Genomic DNA, 18,719 nt, shown 5'->3' on the forward strand with positions numbered 1-18,719 from the left:
CCTGCATGGGCAGGTGGATTCTTTACCACTGAGCTGCCTGGGAAGCCCGCCTTATGAAATTACCCACCTCTATAAAAACTGACAACCCCATATCCTGGGGCCACTCTTCACCTTCTGAGATAGCTCACACTCTGTCGAGTGAGTTTCTAAATCACTTCTTACCTATCATTTTGTCTCTCGCTGAATTTTTTCTGTGATGGGACATCAAGAACCTGAGCTTCATTAACTCCTGAGACCAGATGTGATCTCAGTTAAAAGATCAATTTGAGTCGCCATCTGAGTTGCACAGTTTCAAGCTGATATAAATGGCTAGTGTTAATTAGGAGATGTGTGTGTGTGAGGCATTGAGATGGGCTTCCTTCTCACAGTGATCTTGGAAGGAAGAAGACTACTTGTAAGAAATGAGGTCTCCAGAGTTAAGTTACTTAGGTCACTCTGGAATTGGAAACACAGTTTTTGGAAGTTGGACTTTTAAAGCATGTGATCTTTGGTCTGTTGTATCCCCGACGTGAATAAAAAATTTACCAAGGTGTTTTACATGCTTGGAGGATCTGTTGGGGGAGGGGTTTAAGGTAGGTAAACCCTGTTAAAGCCTGTTCATTGTGTTGCATGAGGTATCGATCAGAACAAGTGAAAAGCAAAGGAAGGGAAGCGGCATCTTGATACTTCAGGTGGAAGTTGGAAGGTGGAAATCGACTATTTGTTTCTTGTTTTGAGGCTGGTGGTCCCCGTCTTTCTATTCTCCCTTTAGTTTAAATACTCTATTCTTTTAAAATACCCTTCTTTATTCTCCATGGGGGCGCAGTGAGTCAGACACAACTTAGCGACTGAATAACAATAATTCTTTTTTTGGTGAATGTCTCAATACACCTTGTTTAGTCGCACAGAGTCAGACACGACTGAAGCGACTTAGCAGCAGTAGCAGCAACTAGAACTTAAGCTTTTAGGGCAGAGTCTCTGCCTTTGAATCATGCCTGTTACACAGTCACCATTTGAGTGAAAGGAAAAAGGAATACAGAAGGAAATTGAAGGAAGAATCCGACACACACTTGGATCACTTTAAAGAGGGAAGCTGACAATGAATGTGATTTTACATAGAGAGTTTGGGGTAATGCTGGATTGTCCTGGTGGCTTGAAACAGTCTAGTGAGAGTTCAGGAATAGCTGAAATTTGGGGGATGCTATTGTAACTACCAGAGATAGAAACCTGTCTGTCTACTTCAGGTTTTAACAACAGGGAAAGAATAGAGATGCAGACATAGAGAAACTGACATGTGGGCACGGACGAGGGGGTTGTGATTTGGGGAATTCAGTTCAGTTCAGTTCAGTTGCTCAGTCGTGTCCAACTCTTTGCGACCCCATGAATCGCAGCACGCCAGGCCTCCCTGTCCATCACCAACTCCCGGAGTTCACCCAGACTCACGGCCATCGAGTCAGTGATGCCATCCAGCCATCTCATCCTCTCTCGTCCCCTTCTCCTCCTGCCCCCAATCCCTCCCAGCATCAGAGTCTTTTTGATATATTTACACTACCATGTGTAAAATACATAGCTAGTGGGAAGCAGCTGTGGAGCGCAGGGAGCTCAGCTCAGTGCTCTGTGATGACCTAGAGGGGGTAGGATGTGGGGTGGTGGGAGTGAAGCTCAAGAGGAAGGAAAGTGTTGGTCACTTAGTCTAGTCTAACTCTTTGCGCCCCCGTGGACTGTAGTGTGCCAGGCTCCTCTGCCATGGAATTCTCCAGGCAAGAATACTGGAGTGGGTTGCCATTCCCTCCTCCAGGGGATCTTCCTGACCCAGGGATTGAACCCAGCTCTCCCGCATTGCGGGCAGATTCTTTGCCATCTGTGCCACCAGGGAAGCCCCAAGAGGGAGGGGATATATGTATACATATCGCTGATTCATTTCATTGTACAGCAGAAACTAACACAATATTGTAAAGCAAATATACTCCAATTTAAAAATGAAGAAACTGTACAGAAAAATAGGAGTTTCCAAAAATATATATATATATATTGTGAGAAGGAATATATGGGAAAGACACGCCCTTATTCTGTAGTCGATTCTAGGATATCCTGGGTGTAAGTGGGCCCTCAGACACTTCTTGTACGTATATAATCATCACTCTTCCTCATGCCAGCTACTGCTCCATCTTTCTACTAAATCGCCTCTTGGCTGAATGCTCCATAGTACAGTGTGGGAACAGCACTTGCAGGTCAGTTGTTGAGATGCTTTTGAGGCTTGGTTTCCCTTGTTACTCATTGTCCCCTTGTAGGGATTCCGAGGGAAACTTCTCAGACTTCAGTGCCAGGAAGGGCTGGGCAATTCGTGACAGCCGGCAGGAGCAGGCGTTTATCTGATCTTCTGTCTCCCTTTACTATTAGGAAGTGTAGGCCCTCAGGGCCTGTGTTTTTGAACGGGCTCTTTTTCTAGTGCTGTTTTGCACACTATTTATTGTAAGATAAATGCGATCTGGAAGAAGACTTGCAGACAGGACAGGCGCTTACCCCTGGGGAGGTGGGAAGGATGTGGGATTTGGGGGAGGAGTGAAGAGAGACCTGTACTTTTAATTCTGTGTGTGTGTGTGATTGCGCTTAGTTGTTCAGTCAAGTTCAACTCTTTGCAACCCTTCAGGCTGTAACCCACCAGGCTCCTCTGTCCATGGCATTTCCCAGATAAGGATACTAGAGTTGGTTGCCATTTCCTTCTCCGGGGGATCTTCCCAACCCAGGGATCGAACCTGAATATCCTGTGTCTCCTGCACTGCAGGCAGATTCTTTATCCACTGAGCCAACAATTTGTTTTCCTCACCTCTTTCCCAAGGAGTCTTTTTAGATGTTTTTCCTAATTGCCTCCTAACCTCCCCCAAATTTAATATAAAGGAACAGAGTTTGTTGAGGGAGGGTCACAAATTATTGTAATATCTAAGAGAATGCATTGCTCTACATACTTAATTTTTTTAAACAAGTTATTTTAGAAATCCAAAAGAAAGCTCACACAGCTGGAGGGCTGTGCTGCCTTTGAACTGTAGGGTGACTCCACACTGGAGCTCTTGGCTGCTCTGTGGAGAGCGTGGGAAGGAGCAGGGGCTGGAGCCACTGTGGGCCTGGCCTGGCTCAGAAGCACTGTAACAGGAGGATGGTCTACACCATCAGATGCCCCGGAGGCTTTTTTCCAGTCTTCATTTCTGCTTTTTGATTGTATTTGGCAAGGTGGGGGTGTTTGGTGAGCTCCTGAGAGAAGCCTCCAACAGGTGTTCTCTGCAGTTGTAGGAAAGTCATTTGCAAGAGTGTCTTGGTGTGAGAAGAGTTTGTAGGCCCTGCTATAGAGAATCGGAGAAGGCAATGGCACCCCACTCCAGTACTGTTGCCTGGAAAATCCCATGGACGGAGGAGCCTGGTGTGCTGCGGTCCATGGGGTCGCTAAGAGTTGGACACGACTGAGCGACTTCACTTTCACTTTTCACTTTCATGCATTGGGGAAGGAAATGGCAGCCCACTCCAGTGTTCTTGCCTGGAGAATCCCATAGACGGGAGCCTGGTGGACTGCCGTCTATGGGGTCACACAGAGTCAGACACGACTGAAGCGACTTAGCAGCAGCAGCTATAGGGAATTCCTGGGTGTTTAGGGAAGGATAGGTGTTTAGGGAAGGAGGCAGGGCCATATGAGGAACCAGGGACTGCTGTGGACTTGAAAGGACCAGGCAGAAATTCTGAAAGCTGCCTAGGAAGGTCAAATAAAATAAATCTTAAAGACTAGTACAGAAGTCAATGTTTATAACCAACTTAGAGGAGTGATTTTTAAACAGACTAAAATAAAATTTCCATAAGGTATTAATGAGATAAGATTAAGTAATTTTTCAAGGTAACTTTTTTGGTGCAAGGGAAAAGAATGTCAGCATTTGCTTACTCCCTGACATTTAGAAATGAAAGATTTTTAGACAAAAATAGTAAGTAAATTTTATTGGCCAAAGCTTACTTTTTATTTTTAATTGCTCTCAGTCCCTTGATTTTAAAAGATGTATATAATAGTTTAAAAATAACCTGTGTAGTTAAACAACATAAACATTAGTTTGAGGCGTATTCTAGTATACTTTTAAAGGAAATGTATGATTTCTGCATCCAGTGGAACAGAGCTGCAAGCTGCAAGCTAAGAGACAAATTGAAATAGATTTTTCTCCCTGGATGATTTCATAAATTTGTTATTTTAAACTTAAAAAAAAAAGTGCACATTCCTAAGTTTTGAACTCTATTAAGCTGACATGACTGCAGAAAGCAGTCACTTATTAGCAGTATTTGGGCAGAAAAATCCTTGCTACTCCTTCACTTAAAGGAAAACTCTTAAGTGAAAACCAATCATTACATGATGCGGAAGCATACCTAGTTTTCTTTTTTAGTTTATCACTTGGGGTGTTGAGCTTTGCACATATGAGCTTATGATTTTTTTCTTTGCATGTGCTATTATTACATTAAGTCTGTGTCTCAGAGACAGTCAGCAAGTGGTCTAGAGCCCCACCTGTAACTAGTCAGAGTAAGGGTTTGAACCCAGGTCCCTCTAAGTCCAGTCCTTGATTTTTCTCTCATCACTCTCTTGATAAGAACACTGACTGCTGCTGCTAAGTCACTTCAGTCGTGTCGGACTCTGTGTGACCCCATAGACGTCAGCCCACCAGGCTCTCCTGCCCCTGGGATTCTCCAGGCAAGAAAACTGGAGTGGGTTGCCATTTCCTTCTCCAATGCATGAAAGTGAAAAAGTGAAAGTGAAGTCGCTCAGTCGTGTACAACTCTAAGCGACCCCATGGACTGCAGCCCACCAGGCTCCTCCATCCATGGGATTTTCCAGGCAAGAGTACTGGAGTGAACAGAGGAGATAAAAATTTCTCTCTGGTGTTCCTTCTGGGATATTTCATGTTACATCTGTAACCACTCTGTGGTTTGGGACATGGCACCAAACCTGTCAGAAACATTTTGAACGCAGGAAATGTAAATATGCTTTTATGTTTTTTTGGTTTAATAATAATTGGTCTGATTTGGTTAAGAATTACCACCACCACCCCACAAGAAAAACAAAACCCCTCCAACATAATTCCATCTCTACAATTGAAAATATGAAGAGAAAGAATTTCTTTTTAAATTTTATTTTGGAGTACATATAGTTAACAATATTGTTAGTTTCACTTGTATGGCAAAGTGATTCAGTTATATCAGTACGTGTATCTATTCATTTTCACATAAGAGAAAGAATTTCTTTACAAATTTTGCTGATTAATCAAATTATTTAACAGAAAGCTTAGCATGGGAGCAGACCTGGTTCACTTATTCAGCCTTCCTGTTGTATGGACAGGAAATGGTTTGGAAGTGAGATGAATTAACCAGTGGTCCCTAGCAAAATGGGTAGAGCCAGGCTTTAGCCAAGGTAGAGCCCCTCATAGCCGAGGATATTGTGTTTCTTTGATTCATTGAAATGCCTCTCCCAATTGAGAGCGCTTTGCTTTTGAAAAAAATTCAACTCACTCTTAGATATTGTTTGTCATAGCTGTGCTTAAGGAGTACTACTGTCTAGCTTTCTTCTTTGCTTGTCCTTTTCTGTCCATTTTCCCCTTACTCCCAAATTTATATAGAGAGGACTTCTTTTCTAGCCACCTAGAACAGGATTTCAGTGTGAAAGTAGAGCCAAGTCTTAAAATTTTCCCAATTTGTTATTTATTCCATTTTCTAAAGGTGCCATGCATAAATAGGTATGTTTGGTATGTTGGAGGAGATGCATTATCCAGGAATATTTGTCTGAGGTATATATAATAGGAGATGGCTCCTTCCTTCACACCAGAAGCTGTGTGTTCCCATGGCAGAATCTTTGAGCATCACTACCTCCTTCTCCCTGTTCACACCTCTAGATGCCCATGTAACTCAGACTGGCAGGAAGTCAGAATAGATAGATGTGTGATTTGGGGGGATTGGGGGTCCTCGTGCAGGAAGTTAACACACAGTGCTGTGCCTGAACTATCTCATATAAACTAATCTCCAAGCCAAACCTTAATCCAGGAAACACTGCACAGTGTTAACTTACCTTAACATGAAAATATAAACTCATTGAATTTCCATTTTCAATAGCTGGTCAAGTAAATCTGCAGCTTAAATAAGTTACTATTTTGTCAAAGGCTGTTGAGCTCTTTCTCTAGTTTGGGGAGCAATGCAGATGATAAGGACTGCTGTCTCAACATGTGTGCATGCTAAGTAGCTTCAGTCGTGTCTAACTGTTTTGTGACCCTATGGACTGTAGCCCATCAGTCTCCTCTGTCCATGGGATTCTGCAGTCAAGGATGCTGGCATGGGCTGCCACGCCCTTCTCCAGGGGATCTTCCTGACCCAGGGATCGAGCCTGCATCTCTTGTTGTCTCCTGCATTGACACTAGCACCACCTGGGAAGCTCCTGTCTTCCTAAAGGCACAGTAATTACTGGAGCAGAAGCCCAACTTGGTGGGGAGAGGGGAAAGGTTTCCTCTGTGTCTGGGATAGACTGGAACTTGAAGGGCCTCTCCATGACAAAAATGTCATCATGCCATCTCATTTCTTTCAGTCATATGTTATAGAAGCAAACATTTCTACCAATTCTTTCCATTTCCATCAATGCTGCAGCTCACTCCCAAGCTTACTGTGATGGCCATCCCCCTGGGCATTGTCTGTGTGCTGGGGGCACTTTTCACCTGTGCTAATGAGCAGAAAAATGACCTAATCTTTCCTTCTTCCCAGCTGTGTTCTCCTTAATAACTCTGATCAGCCTGTTTAAGGACTGACCCTGGGATAAGGAACAGCTTAAGTACTTGAGCATGTGATCTTTAACAATATTTACATTTAATTATTATTTTTTGTAATTGAGGTTTATGGTTTTATTATGAAGGGATCTTTTAAAACCTGTTCGTAGCAGGTATTTTTAGCATGTATGATAGTAAAGCAGATATCTGTGTTGGTAATGTTGCATTTATTGTTGAATTCTGTAAGTAGAGAGTAAACTTTTCTTTTATTTATTAAATGGTTGGGTGTTGGAGGCAGTGCTGGGTACTAAGAGTCCAAAAGTGAATTAAATGCTTTTCCTTCCTGTGAGGAGTCTAATATGATACAGACTATGCTTAAGCAGAATTTCAATATTCTAGTGTAAGTACAATAATTATTGTGAGGAAGGTGTGTGTATATGCGTAGGGTGCTGTGTATTTGGCCAGATAGACACAGAAACACCCAAACTTTCTAGGCAACAAAACTGTTAGACTGTTGGGCATTGGCCAGTTGCAGTACTGTGTAAAACAGTTGCACGTATCAGAATGCTGCCACCCGTACTCTCACTTCATGTGGTAGCTGATGACTTAATCTTCGACGTTTAAAGTTGCCAGTGCCATATCGAAATACACTGTTAGCCTTTCACTTCCTGTGTGTCATGAACGGGAATCTGTTTTAGCTTGATCCATATTTTCTCCCTCTCAGTCCCAGCTTCCCTCCATGTGTTGTTCATCGTTTTGTATGACACCTCCTTAATCACAACAGTTTTATTAGTTACTGAAGCTCAAATGGTTAGGTTTGTCAGTGAGCTCCAGTGAAGGTAATTTACTGCAGGTCACAGATATGGTCTGAATGAATAATTAATAAGAAGGAACCAGCAGCTTTGGGTGCTTTAGTGTGAAACTTCTAAAGTTAGGTAACTTGTATTTCAGATTGCTTCCAAGTATGATCATCAGGCAGAAGAAGATCTCCGCAATTGGATAGAAGAGGTGACAGGCATGAGCATTGGCGCCAACTTCCAGCTGGGCTTGAAAGATGGCATTATCCTCTGCGAGTAAGTCTTGGCCCTGACGTGGCTGCTCTTCCAGTCCTCCCAGGGTCACCTCCCAGGGTCACCTCTGTCATGCCCTCTTTCCCAGTCCAGGGTGGCAAACCTTGATATTCTGCAAATGTTTTTAATGCTTTTCTTTACTGATGTTGAAAGGACCAACTTTACATTCCAGTCCTGGTTTGTTCCAATAAGTATGCTGTCACTTAATGCTTTTCTTTTCAGACTCATAAACAAGCTACAGCCAGGCTCAGTGAAGAAGGTCAATGAGTCCTCATTAAACTGGCCTCAGGTAACAGCCAAACCAGCAACCCCTGATTCTAGTTGGTTACTCTTTATGCAGCAAGAACTTGATTACAGTTTTTAGACATTTTAGTGGAAATCTGTGTACATGACTATATTTAGTTCTCTGATAGTGTTACTTTTCAAATGTTTCCATAATTACTTAGAATTAGTTCTGTGACTCTTAGATATTTAGCTTAGAAGTTTTCCTATTCTGTATTTAGTCTGTGTACTCTCAGGAGTCGACACAGCTTACACAGAGAAAGACAACCTAGACCACAAGATGAATAAGGGGAAAATCAAGGAATTTAACATAACCAAGGGTTGACTGTAGAACATGGTATTAACCTTAGTCTTAGTTTATGAATGTGTATGATTAAGTAAAATTGAATCTTTTGTCTTGAGCATGTTTTGAGACAGAATAATCATTTAGTAACCACACATTTTTTAAAAATTAAAATTTAAACACAATAAATTGTGCATTAATGTAATTTTGTACCATTTGAGAAAGAAAATTCCAGTCTTGGATAGCTCAGACACTGAATTCTTTAAAACATGTAAGGACGGTCTTGACTTTAAAGAAAAAACCTGACTGCTTAAAAAGACCATTATGTAATCCACTATGAAATACTCTTTCCCTTTTTCTAAGAGAGCTACACTTACTATGTATCTGGTTAAGAATCCTTGCCAAGTAGCTTTCTGCCTTGCATCTTGTATTTAGTCATAAAGACTTAGAATTCCTAGATAATATGAATGTCAGTGTTTAGCTCCAAAAGTTATATGCTTTTTTTTTTTTAATAGTTGGAGAATATCGGCAACTTTATTAAAGCTATTCAGGCTTATGGCATGAAGCCACATGACATATTTGAAGCAAATGATCTTTTTGAGAATGGAAACATGACCCAGGTTCAGACTACGTTGGTGGCCCTAGCAGGTCTGGTACGTATATGTCTTTAATGGCTGGTTAAAGAAATCCCTACTACATTGGTGATTAATTGCGTCTTTGCCCTCATGGGAATTCAGGCTAGGCAGGGAGAAGCCTGTCTCTGTGGTAATTATTAGCTTTGGAGAAAGGCTGCTGACATCAGCTGCCTCATACTGGATAGCTTAATTAGAGTACTCACGTTTCAGAGGTCTCTAGTGTAGTTTGAATGGCCTTATAGATATTTTTTTCACCACGAGCTTGGTCTTACCGAATGAAACCTTTATCTGTGGACCCTATAATTTCTTTGCTGTTCCTTCTGTAAAACTCTGTTGGCAGAATCTGTGTAAGTGTTCCTTTTCAGTTAGTGTGCATATTTCTGTGTAGGCCAAAACAAAAGGATTCCATACAACCATTGACATTGGAGTTAAGTATGCAGAAAAACAAACAAGACGCTTTGATGAAGGAAAATTAAAAGCTGGCCAGAGTGTAATTGGTTTGCAGGTAAGTAATGTGGTATTGGGGCTTCCCTGGTGGCTTCAATGGTAAAGAATCCGCCTGCCAATGCAGGAGGTTTGGGTTCAATCCCTGGATCAAGAAGATCCCCTGGAGAAGGAAATGGCAACCCACTCCAGTATTCTTGCCTGGAGAATTCCACGGACAGAGGAGCCTGGAGGGCTACAGTCCATGGGGTCGCAAAGAGCTGGACACAACTGAGTGACTAATACTTTCACTTTTTCATTCTTGCCTGGAGAATCCTATGGACAGTAGAGCCTGGCGGGCTAAAGTCCGTGGTGTTGCAAAAGAGTCAGAGCTGACTTAGTGACTAGACAACAATGATGTGGTATTGCTTATTATTTTTTAACCATCCAAAGTGTCTAAGGAATATATATATATACATTTTGCAATGGATATGTGGCTTATACAATTTATCTCCATTTAAAGCCCATTAGACAATGATGGTTTTAGAAGAAACCTCAGACATGCCCTCTGACTTAGTAATTGTTTCTCCAGGAAATGTTTTTTTTAGTCCTAATTACGTTGTCCTAGTTTCCAAGAAAACATATTTTATAAATTCCTAAATGTTATTGACCAAATGAAGCAATTTTATAAAACCTCAAAGCCAGTCATTTATTTACCCTAAAGCATGGTTTGTCAGTACTGGGGAGTTGTTCATTCAGGTATTTTTTTCCTTTATGTTGTTCCCTTAGAGAATGTCACAAAAACACCACTGCTAAATGCCTAGTATGCTAAGGGCTTTACTATCTGATCCTTTTGGATACAATGCGCCTCTGTTGATTGAGTCAAATGAGGTGGATTTGTTCATTAATTTCAGCTTTATTGGAGTATAACTGACAGATGAATTTGTTTTTTACACAATACAAAATTGTACTGATGGCGAGAGATTACAAATATGAATTTCCAGTAATCAGTTATTTAAATTATGATAACTGATTACTCAAAAAAAATACGGTAACTCCATAAATGGAACTAGTAATGAAAAGATGATAATACAAGAGTTCAAAGATTAAAGAAAACAAATCAGGATTATAAAATACTGTTGTCAGCGTGATCCCAGTTTTATGTTTAAAATGCGCGTGCATATTTTTGTGTGTGTGTGTGTATTTGTAGGTACATGTGTCTGTGTATATACACAGAAACAAGGTAAAACTGAACGGTAATACACGAGTGAGTGTCTAAATGTTAGAACTATAGTGATTCCCCCCCTTGCTTTTTGCTTACTATATTTTTTATCTTCTCCAATACACAGGTTTAACTTGTAATGATACAGTTTTCCTTTAATAGATCTTTGTTTTTAAGGACAAAAGACCAACAGTAGAAATGTGTCCCCAACTGGAACAGGGTATGCTGGTTACCCCTGAAGCCATGTTACTCACAGTGGAGAAGAAAAGTTAAAATTTTCTCTCAATGTGGTTGAATTTAAATTCTTCATTCTGCCTCTCTGTGTCTAATGATACGTGAATTAGAGATATAAAATGTAGCTTTTTCCCCTAAAAATGTTGATTTTAATGAAACTTAAGCCCTTGCTAAGCTGCCAGACAAGACACCTGACATTTACTATCACATTTTATACAAAACACATTTGGAGTAGAAAAACATGTTGTTGAGCTAGAGATTGCTCTGTCCCTTTAAGTGGCTGAAGCAGGTACCCCTTAATTTGGTTGCCTGTGCTACAGAGTATGGGAGAAAGAGTAGCATAGGAAATTAGTCACAATTCTGCCAGTGTCGTAATTTTGTGTGTGTCTGTCCTTCTCTTCCTGTGTGCACATTTTTATCTGATTATGTTGTGAGGTTTTATATCCAATGAAGTCTTTGAAATTTTTCTTTTGCATATGAGCACCTTAAAATTTTATTTGTAAAAGCATAAAGGTTTTGTATTTAGTTAATGGCAACCTCAGCTCTGGAGTGGACTTGTCAATGGCCTCCCTTCTAAGAAATCTTTTTTTAGTTCAGTTGCTTAGTCGTATCCGACTTTTTGCTAAATCTTTTTTAGCAGAACAGAAAGTTTGGTTGTGTCCTATAGATTGTTGACTTCTGATAATTAGTTATTTTATTTTTAACTTAAAAGATGGGAACCAACAAATGCGCCAGCCAAGCAGGTATGACAGCCTATGGGACGAGGAGGCACCTTTATGATCCCAAAATGCAAACTGACAAACCTTTTGATCAGACCACAATTAGCCTGCAAATGGGCACCAACAAAGGAGCCAGCCAGGTAAGTGATACCTTGATTATACTTGTTTCAGAGAGTACAAAAGGGCCATTTAAATTCACACTTAACCTTATTCTTATTAACCAAGTTCAAAGTGGTTATTTTTGTGCGATATATATATAGAGTATACTCCTTGAGGAAAGTAAGATTTGCTGAGAAAGCAAAAGGATCAAAGGACCTTTTCTGCAGCCACACAAGTACCGTGTGGCCACGGCTGTTATTGGCAGTAAGAACAGCTGGCGTTTCTACCGAACCGGAAGAAAAAGATACGTTTATTACAGTGTTCTTGCTCCGAATCCAAGTGAATTGCTCTGACTTTTTACTTATTTCTAATGCTTCTTAGTTTTAAAGGAGCCCTCAACAAACTTGGTAGGTAAAATTATCTGGTGTTTTACAAAGAACTCTAGCTAGCAGCCTGGTAAATGTGTGCATAAGTGGATGGAAATCAGCACAAGGAGAATGCTATGAATAGTATTCTAACACTATACACGATGGAGGTATTTCCTGTGAAAAACAGATCACCAGTGCCTCGCAAGGAGGTGCACCCATGACTACATCAGAGCAGAATACGTCTTATATCCAGCAGGAGTGGGGATAAGTTTTGAGAAAGCGTTTCGTCATGACCTCATGAGGCGTGTTGTTGCCCTTTATGGAGCTTGTCCTGTCACATGGGCTCTGTCTCAGGGCTGCCACTCAGGTATTTTTTACCGATTAAATCTGAAGCATGTGCTTGGCATAAAGGAAGAGATGAGGTGAGTTACCGGCCTGTGAAAAGGAGGGGAGTAGATGTTCTGAGATGGCTAGCTCTTTGGCACCTCAGAGCCTCAAGTCCTTAAGGACTGCTCAGAGTGAAATTTTTTTTTTTTAAGTTATAATATTTTGAGAAAGATCTTTATTTGCTTTACACAGCAGTAAAAATTTTATATTATACATTGCGTATGTGCGTGCTCAGTTGTGTCTTGACTCTTTGCGACCCCAAGGACTATAGCCCATTGAACTTCTATCCATGGAATTCTCCAGGCAAGAATACTGGAGTGGGTTGCCATTTCCTGTTCCATCAGTGTGGTTTTTGTTAAATGTATTACAGACTTTTGAAGTTGGCAACCTGGAGAGCGTGTATGGTCATAGTAGGCATTCAGCTATAACTTTCAGCTATGCCAGCACTCGGCCTTGTTTCTCTAGTCTTTGTGTCCAGTCTCCTCCCTAATCCAAAGGAGGTGGTATTGTCTCCACCTTGTACATGAGAAACCTAAAACTGAAAGTAAATTAAGTTGTCTGAGGCCACAGAGCAACGTTATAGCAGAGCAAGGACTTGAAGGGAAGGACTGACCTAGCTTGAAAGCCAATGAATAGTACTTTGTAAGAGAGATTCAGCATTAAGATATTTTGGTAAGCTAGCTTTACCCCTGAACCGAATGAAAGTTACTAGTGTTCATGTTCAATGTGCATTTCATCATTTAGAGACAATTCACAGGAAAAGATTTTAGCTGCTGTTTTAACTTTGCTATGTTTTAATACTAGGCGGGAATGTTAGCACCGGGTACCCGAAGAGACATCTACGATCAGAAGCTAACATTACAACCCGTGGACAACTCGACGATTTCCCTACAGATGGGTACCAACAAAGTCGCTTCCCAGAAAGGAATGAGTGTGTATGGGCTTGGGCGGCAAGTGTATGATCCCAAATACTGTGCTGCTCCCACAGAACCTGTCATTCACAACGGAAGCCAAGGAACAGGAACCAATGGGTCAGAAATCAGTGATAGTGATTATCAGGCAGAATACCCCGATGAATATCATGGCGAGTACCAAGATGACTACCCCAGAGATTACCAGTATGGTGACCAAGGCATTGATTATTAGATTCACAGAGGAGCTCAGTATTTAGCCCATTGTTTTTATTCAGTGAGAACCAAGCTAGCCTTGAGTAATTTTTATCTTGTCTTCCTAAAACACTATTATGCTTATTGTACCTAAAGGAACTATTGCCTTACATACATTCCTTTTACCTTTTTCTGCCTCTTCCCTAAATAGTTGCCTTTTAGTGCTGTGACAGTTAAATCCTACAGCATAACCAATAACTCACATATGAAGTAAAAAGGAATACTGTGAAAGGGGAGTACTCTTGTACAGTCAATTCTTTCATTAAAAATCTATGCATTTTTACAGTCCTCTACTTAAACTGGTATTTTCAAACAATAGGAAGCTTTTTTTTTTTTTTACAGTTTAGTATCTTGTTTCTACATGGAAGACTAAACATGCTTATAGCTAAATGTGGTCTTTGCCAACTAAATTTAAGATGCAGCGTTTTATAAATTTACATATCAATGTTTCTACAGTATTGTTTGCTAATTTTTAAATAAAGTCCTGATCAGTGTGCATTTGTGATTATATGTGTACTTATTTTTTACCTAAGGCGACGAGATCTTTTCTGAGTGGTGTTTCAAAAGGAGCATGTACAAAACTGGCCTGCAGACATCAAAGTCTGGGGGTGCCTTTGCTCTTCCTGTTTGTGCCAATGTATCGATGTAGAATTGCTCTGTTTTCTTCCACTGTATTTATTGCTGCATTTCTCAGCATAAACCTATCCCATTGTATTTTTTATAAATAAATATTTTTTTTGAACATTGATACGAGCCACAGGCTGATTATTTTTCTGGCTAACTTCAGATGGGTAGAGTCAGACTTTTTTTTTTTTAAGTATTCTTTCCCAGCTATTGTTACAAGGTACTTTAACATTTCTTTACTGAATCTACACACCATTACACTGGGACTGAATGCTCTAGACGAAGCTTAGAAAAATGAAGGGACCTGCCCACTGCACACAGGAAATGCCAGCCAGGATTCAAACTATCACTTGACCCTTTGCTTATCCCATTGTGCTTCAGCTGCCTCTACCTCATTCTAAAATCCAATTTGGAATAATCTTAAAATCATCTTGGGAAACATTAGGGATGGGGTAGGGTGATTTTATGTCATATTCTAGGATGAATAGATACTAAGAAACATCTGGATCAGGGATAGGACATGCTGTTTGATAACAGATGAGGATTTATAGTGTTAGCAAAACCTAACCTTTGGGTATGACATGGAGGTCAAACATCTAAGTGTTATAATGATAAAAAAATCCAATCATGAAGAAGAGACAAGTGGTTAACATACTTGCGGATGTGTTCTCAGCCAAGTGATTTCATCCGATAGCACTGGCTCTCTCAGGCCTTGGGGGTGAACCGTGCCTGCTTGTTTTTCGCTGAGGCAGATAATGAGGACATAGGGGTGTCTGCACCCACAAAACCAGCCCAGTTGACTTGCTCATCACACAACAATGACCAAGTTTTATGCTTTAGAGAAACTGCTTTGTAAATCCTTTTCTTAAAAGGAGATGAGTTCAGCTAATTCAATGGTGCTGTTTAAGAGAAAAGTCGTAATCTGCATCTGTTACAGGAGACCTGAGCCTGCACGGAGTTTTCTGCCCTGCGTGAAGAGGGGTTTAGGGAAACATATTCACTGTTTGTCCTGCCAAATAAGCCAGACTGGCTGTCCTTTTAGGAGAGTGGGTAATTCTGTTCACCTGTTCATCTAGTTGAAGCAAGGCTGACAATTAACATGTTAGATGTTTCTATTTGTTTAAAGCTTTAAAAAGGAAAAACATGGCACCCCACTCCAGTACTCTTGCCTAGAAAATCCCATGGACGGAGGAGCCTGGTAGGCTGCAGTCCATGGGGTCGAGAAGAGTCGGACAGGACTGAGCGACTTCACTTTGACTTTTATGCACTGGAGAAGGAAATGGCAACCCACTCCAGTGTTCTTGCCTGGAGAATCCCAGGGACAGGGGAGCCTCGTGGGCTGCCGTCTATGGGGTTGCAGAGTTGGACACGACCGAAGCGACTTAGCAGCAGCAGCCCAAGGACTCCCCTCCCCCCATTTCTCTGACCCACCACTGAATCTAAACCTGGGAATGGGGTCCAGGCAGAAGAACTTGAAATCTTCCTCCAGGCAGTTCTCAGGTGGGGCCGTGCTTGAAAACCACTTATGCAGAACGTTTGCTCATTTCTACGAGGTAGCCTTGTACTTTGAACAAAATTTAACTTCACATCTGATTAAGCTTGTGCCTATTCTATGCCATGCCCATCAGGTGGTATTTCCAGTTATACTTTTGGTTTTAATTGTCCCTAAATTGAAGAATTGTACTTTGAAAAGCTGTAACATAAATAGCTCATTTCCAGGAGTGGAGGATTAGGAAAAAGTTCTCTGTAGTAGGGCAATATTCCAGAGATTTCTGCTAAGGTTTATTGATTGTGAGTGAGGAAGTCCTTTTCAGGGTGCCCTGAAATGAGTTTTTACATAATGTGCTTTTTTTTTTAATTGACCGCATAAACAAAGTCTTAAAAGATTTTTCAGTCTCATTTGGTACAAAAAGGTTGCATACTTTTTCTCTGGTTCTAGTATTGTAATGTGGTCAAACAATGGGGACAAAAACAGCGGCGAAGAACTGGGACCACAATGGGACCGCACTGGGCCTTATCGTTTATTCTGCGCACGGCTCGTAGGAGAAGGAAACTTTTTCAGGTACAAATACCTGACGGGCACTTGTCTCACAATGGCCGGAGTTCTGTTCCCTCTTCGCTTGTTAATGAGTTCTTGTTTCTCTGTGCCCTTGTGTTTAATTTGTTGATCCTTTTTACAAAATTCTGAAAAATAAAAGAATGAGTTAGACCAGTGTTCTGTGTCCACACTGATTGGCAGTCATTTACTTGGCCATATCATTTTGGGAATTTAATCCTTAAAGTTTTCCCTGTTGAACTAAGATATCTTGGGGGGTAGATTTCAAAGTGGGTTTTTAATCAAAAAAGTGTAAATTGTAGAGACCTAGTTAACTTCCTAATACCATAAGAACCATAAGAAACATGTTCTTTGGAATACATACCAAATATGTTAAAGTGTTATTGTATTTTTATGTTCTTTTGGGAGAAGGATACACTTATTTATAAAACTATAGAAGTGTTTTTAAACTTCAGTGCCTGGTTGGACTAAGGAGTGCTTTGCATTCTCTATTTCAAAGCAGAAGGGCCTTAATGCCTAGATTTTATGGTAATCAAGTGAAAGAAAATTGTTAAAATGTTACTTGACAGAGACAAGGGAAAAAGATGAGAAGATTCATTCAGCTGTTAAAATATCCCTGTCTACACAGGATAAGGCAAATATGCAACAACTGTGTTGCAAAAGCTGTTGGGAACAGCTGCCTGCTATTTCCAGATAGGGTGGGGGCTCTACTGAGGGTGTGGCTTTTCTCAGCCTTGTTGTGCCCTGGTTAACAAAGGGCCTCACAATCAGAGATCTGTCAATAGTGGCCTTGAAGGTGACTGGTCTCCATGGGAGTGGGCGTTCCCTAAAATACAACTGGTATGACATGATATTTGGGGATGCAAAAATGCCTTAGAAAAAAGATCAACTGTGAAAGCTCCGGACCACACAACAGGCCAAAATAAGCCATTAAGACCATTAGGGACTTGGATGGCTACTGCATCCAAAATACCTCCTACCCTGGGTCATTTACTAAGTGTTAATCGTTCAGCTTCACTTTTCTCCAAGAAGAAGGTTTCAATAAGGGAGGTGGGATCAGCCTCAGAAAATACAAGGCAAATCTCACTCTCAGGACACTTGGGTCTTGTGGTAGAAGTTCACAGAGCCTGCCTACCCGGGAGAGAAAATAAGCTGGGTGCCAGCCTCCTTTATGTGTGAGTCTTCAACACTTTTGAGATTATGAGGATGGAGGTTGAAAAAGGAAATGAGATGTTTACTTACCAAAAACTCTTGGTCCATAAAGTAGGGCTTTTCTGAGGATCCATCATTTGTTTCTAGGTCAACAGCAAAACACAGGAAAAGTGCATCCAGCACAGTTTCAAACACAGATAAAAAACTGTGGGCTACTAAGTAGGCAAAAAAAGCGACCAAGAGCAGTGGGACTGCCCACACCTGAAGCACACGGTGGTAGTTAAATGCCATCAGTCCTCCAAAAACTGTGAAACACACCACCAACACCTGTCCAAAACAAGAGTTTGTTGAAAATGTCTATAAATTAGTTAGGATATTGTAGAAAAGATTTTTGTCAGGTATAAGTAATAGTTTCATATATGTGCATATGTGGGGGTGTATATGCCTTACTATAATGAGTACTTGTCAGAAAACTGGATACAGTAATATATGAAGAAAAAATGAAAAGCTATGATGATACCAAAAGAAAACCCAGTTAATCTGGAGAATGGGAAGAGTATATATACTTTCATTTTATTTATGCCTAATTTTTTTATTTATGTAGATGTAATGGTACCTCAGGGCTTCCCTGGTGGCTCAGTGGTAAAGAATCCATCTGCCATTGCAGGAGATGCACGTTTGATTCCTGGGTCGGGAAGATCCCCTGGAGAAGGAAATGGCCACCCACTCCAGTATTCTGGCCTGCAGAATTCCCATGGACAGAGGAGCCTGGCAGGCCACAGTCCATGGGGTCACAAAAAAGTCGTACTCAACTGAGCAACTAAGCAATGGTACCTCACAAAATTTTTTGTCTGTTTTTTCTTTTACTAAAAACTACAACAAGCATCTTCATTAGAACAGTTTTTTTTATACATCCTTATTTTTAAAAACAATGATGCATCAATCCATTGAGTGGATGTACTGCATTTAAACATGTGATTGCTTTTATCCTGGGGATTAAAGTGGATGGGCTTTCCAGTGCTGCTGTAGGGATAATAGGATAATAGGCTTTTGCTATATGTAATTACTATATTTCCAGGAAATGATTATAGGCCGTGAGGAACCTAATTCTTTACCAGACAAAATGGAACCCCCCAGAGCCCTCATCGTGCTTGGATATCCATAAAGATGGATGTGAATCTGCATGCCACTTCATTCAAAAAAAAAAAACCATCAGTAATTATGTGTTCCTTTTGAGAAATACAAGAAAATGA

At 40.8% G+C, this 18,719-nt stretch overlaps 2 protein-coding genes across 5 annotated transcripts in view; one reads left to right on the top strand and one right to left on the bottom strand.

Annotated features, from left to right (window-relative positions):
* Positions 1 to 14,132, top strand: part of CNN3 (calponin 3) — a 30,163-nt gene extending 16,031 nt beyond the window's left edge. Inside the window, exons 2-7 of the mRNA NM_001038179.1 lie at positions 7,698 to 7,819; positions 8,039 to 8,105; positions 8,897 to 9,034; positions 9,405 to 9,521; positions 11,608 to 11,754; positions 13,273 to 14,132. Of these exons, the coding sequence (NP_001033268.1) occupies positions 7,698 to 7,819; positions 8,039 to 8,105; positions 8,897 to 9,034; positions 9,405 to 9,521; positions 11,608 to 11,754; positions 13,273 to 13,614 (933 nt within the window). The 3' untranslated portion in view covers positions 13,615 to 14,132. The remainder of the gene's footprint in view (positions 1 to 7,697; positions 7,820 to 8,038; positions 8,106 to 8,896; positions 9,035 to 9,404; positions 9,522 to 11,607; positions 11,755 to 13,272) is intronic.
* Positions 13,937 to 18,719, bottom strand: part of SLC44A3 (solute carrier family 44 member 3) — an 88,512-nt gene continuing 83,729 nt past the window's right edge. For 3 of the 4 annotated variants that reach the window (XM_005204273.5, XM_005204276.5, XM_005204277.5), the window contains exons 14-15: positions 17,557 to 17,793; positions 13,937 to 16,442 (exon numbers count right to left, since the gene is read on the bottom strand). In XM_005204273.5, the coding sequence (XP_005204330.1) occupies positions 16,347 to 16,442; positions 17,557 to 17,793 (333 nt within the window). In that variant the 3' untranslated portion in view covers positions 13,937 to 16,346. The remainder of the gene's footprint in view (positions 16,443 to 17,556; positions 17,794 to 18,719) is intronic. The other variant, NM_001098900.2, reaches the window with a different exon arrangement.

This window comes from Bos taurus, chromosome 3 (assembly GCF_002263795.3).
Source record: "Bos taurus isolate L1 Dominette 01449 registration number 42190680 breed Hereford chromosome 3, ARS-UCD2.0, whole genome shotgun sequence".
Classification (NCBI taxonomy): domain Eukaryota; kingdom Metazoa; phylum Chordata; class Mammalia; order Artiodactyla; family Bovidae; genus Bos; species Bos taurus.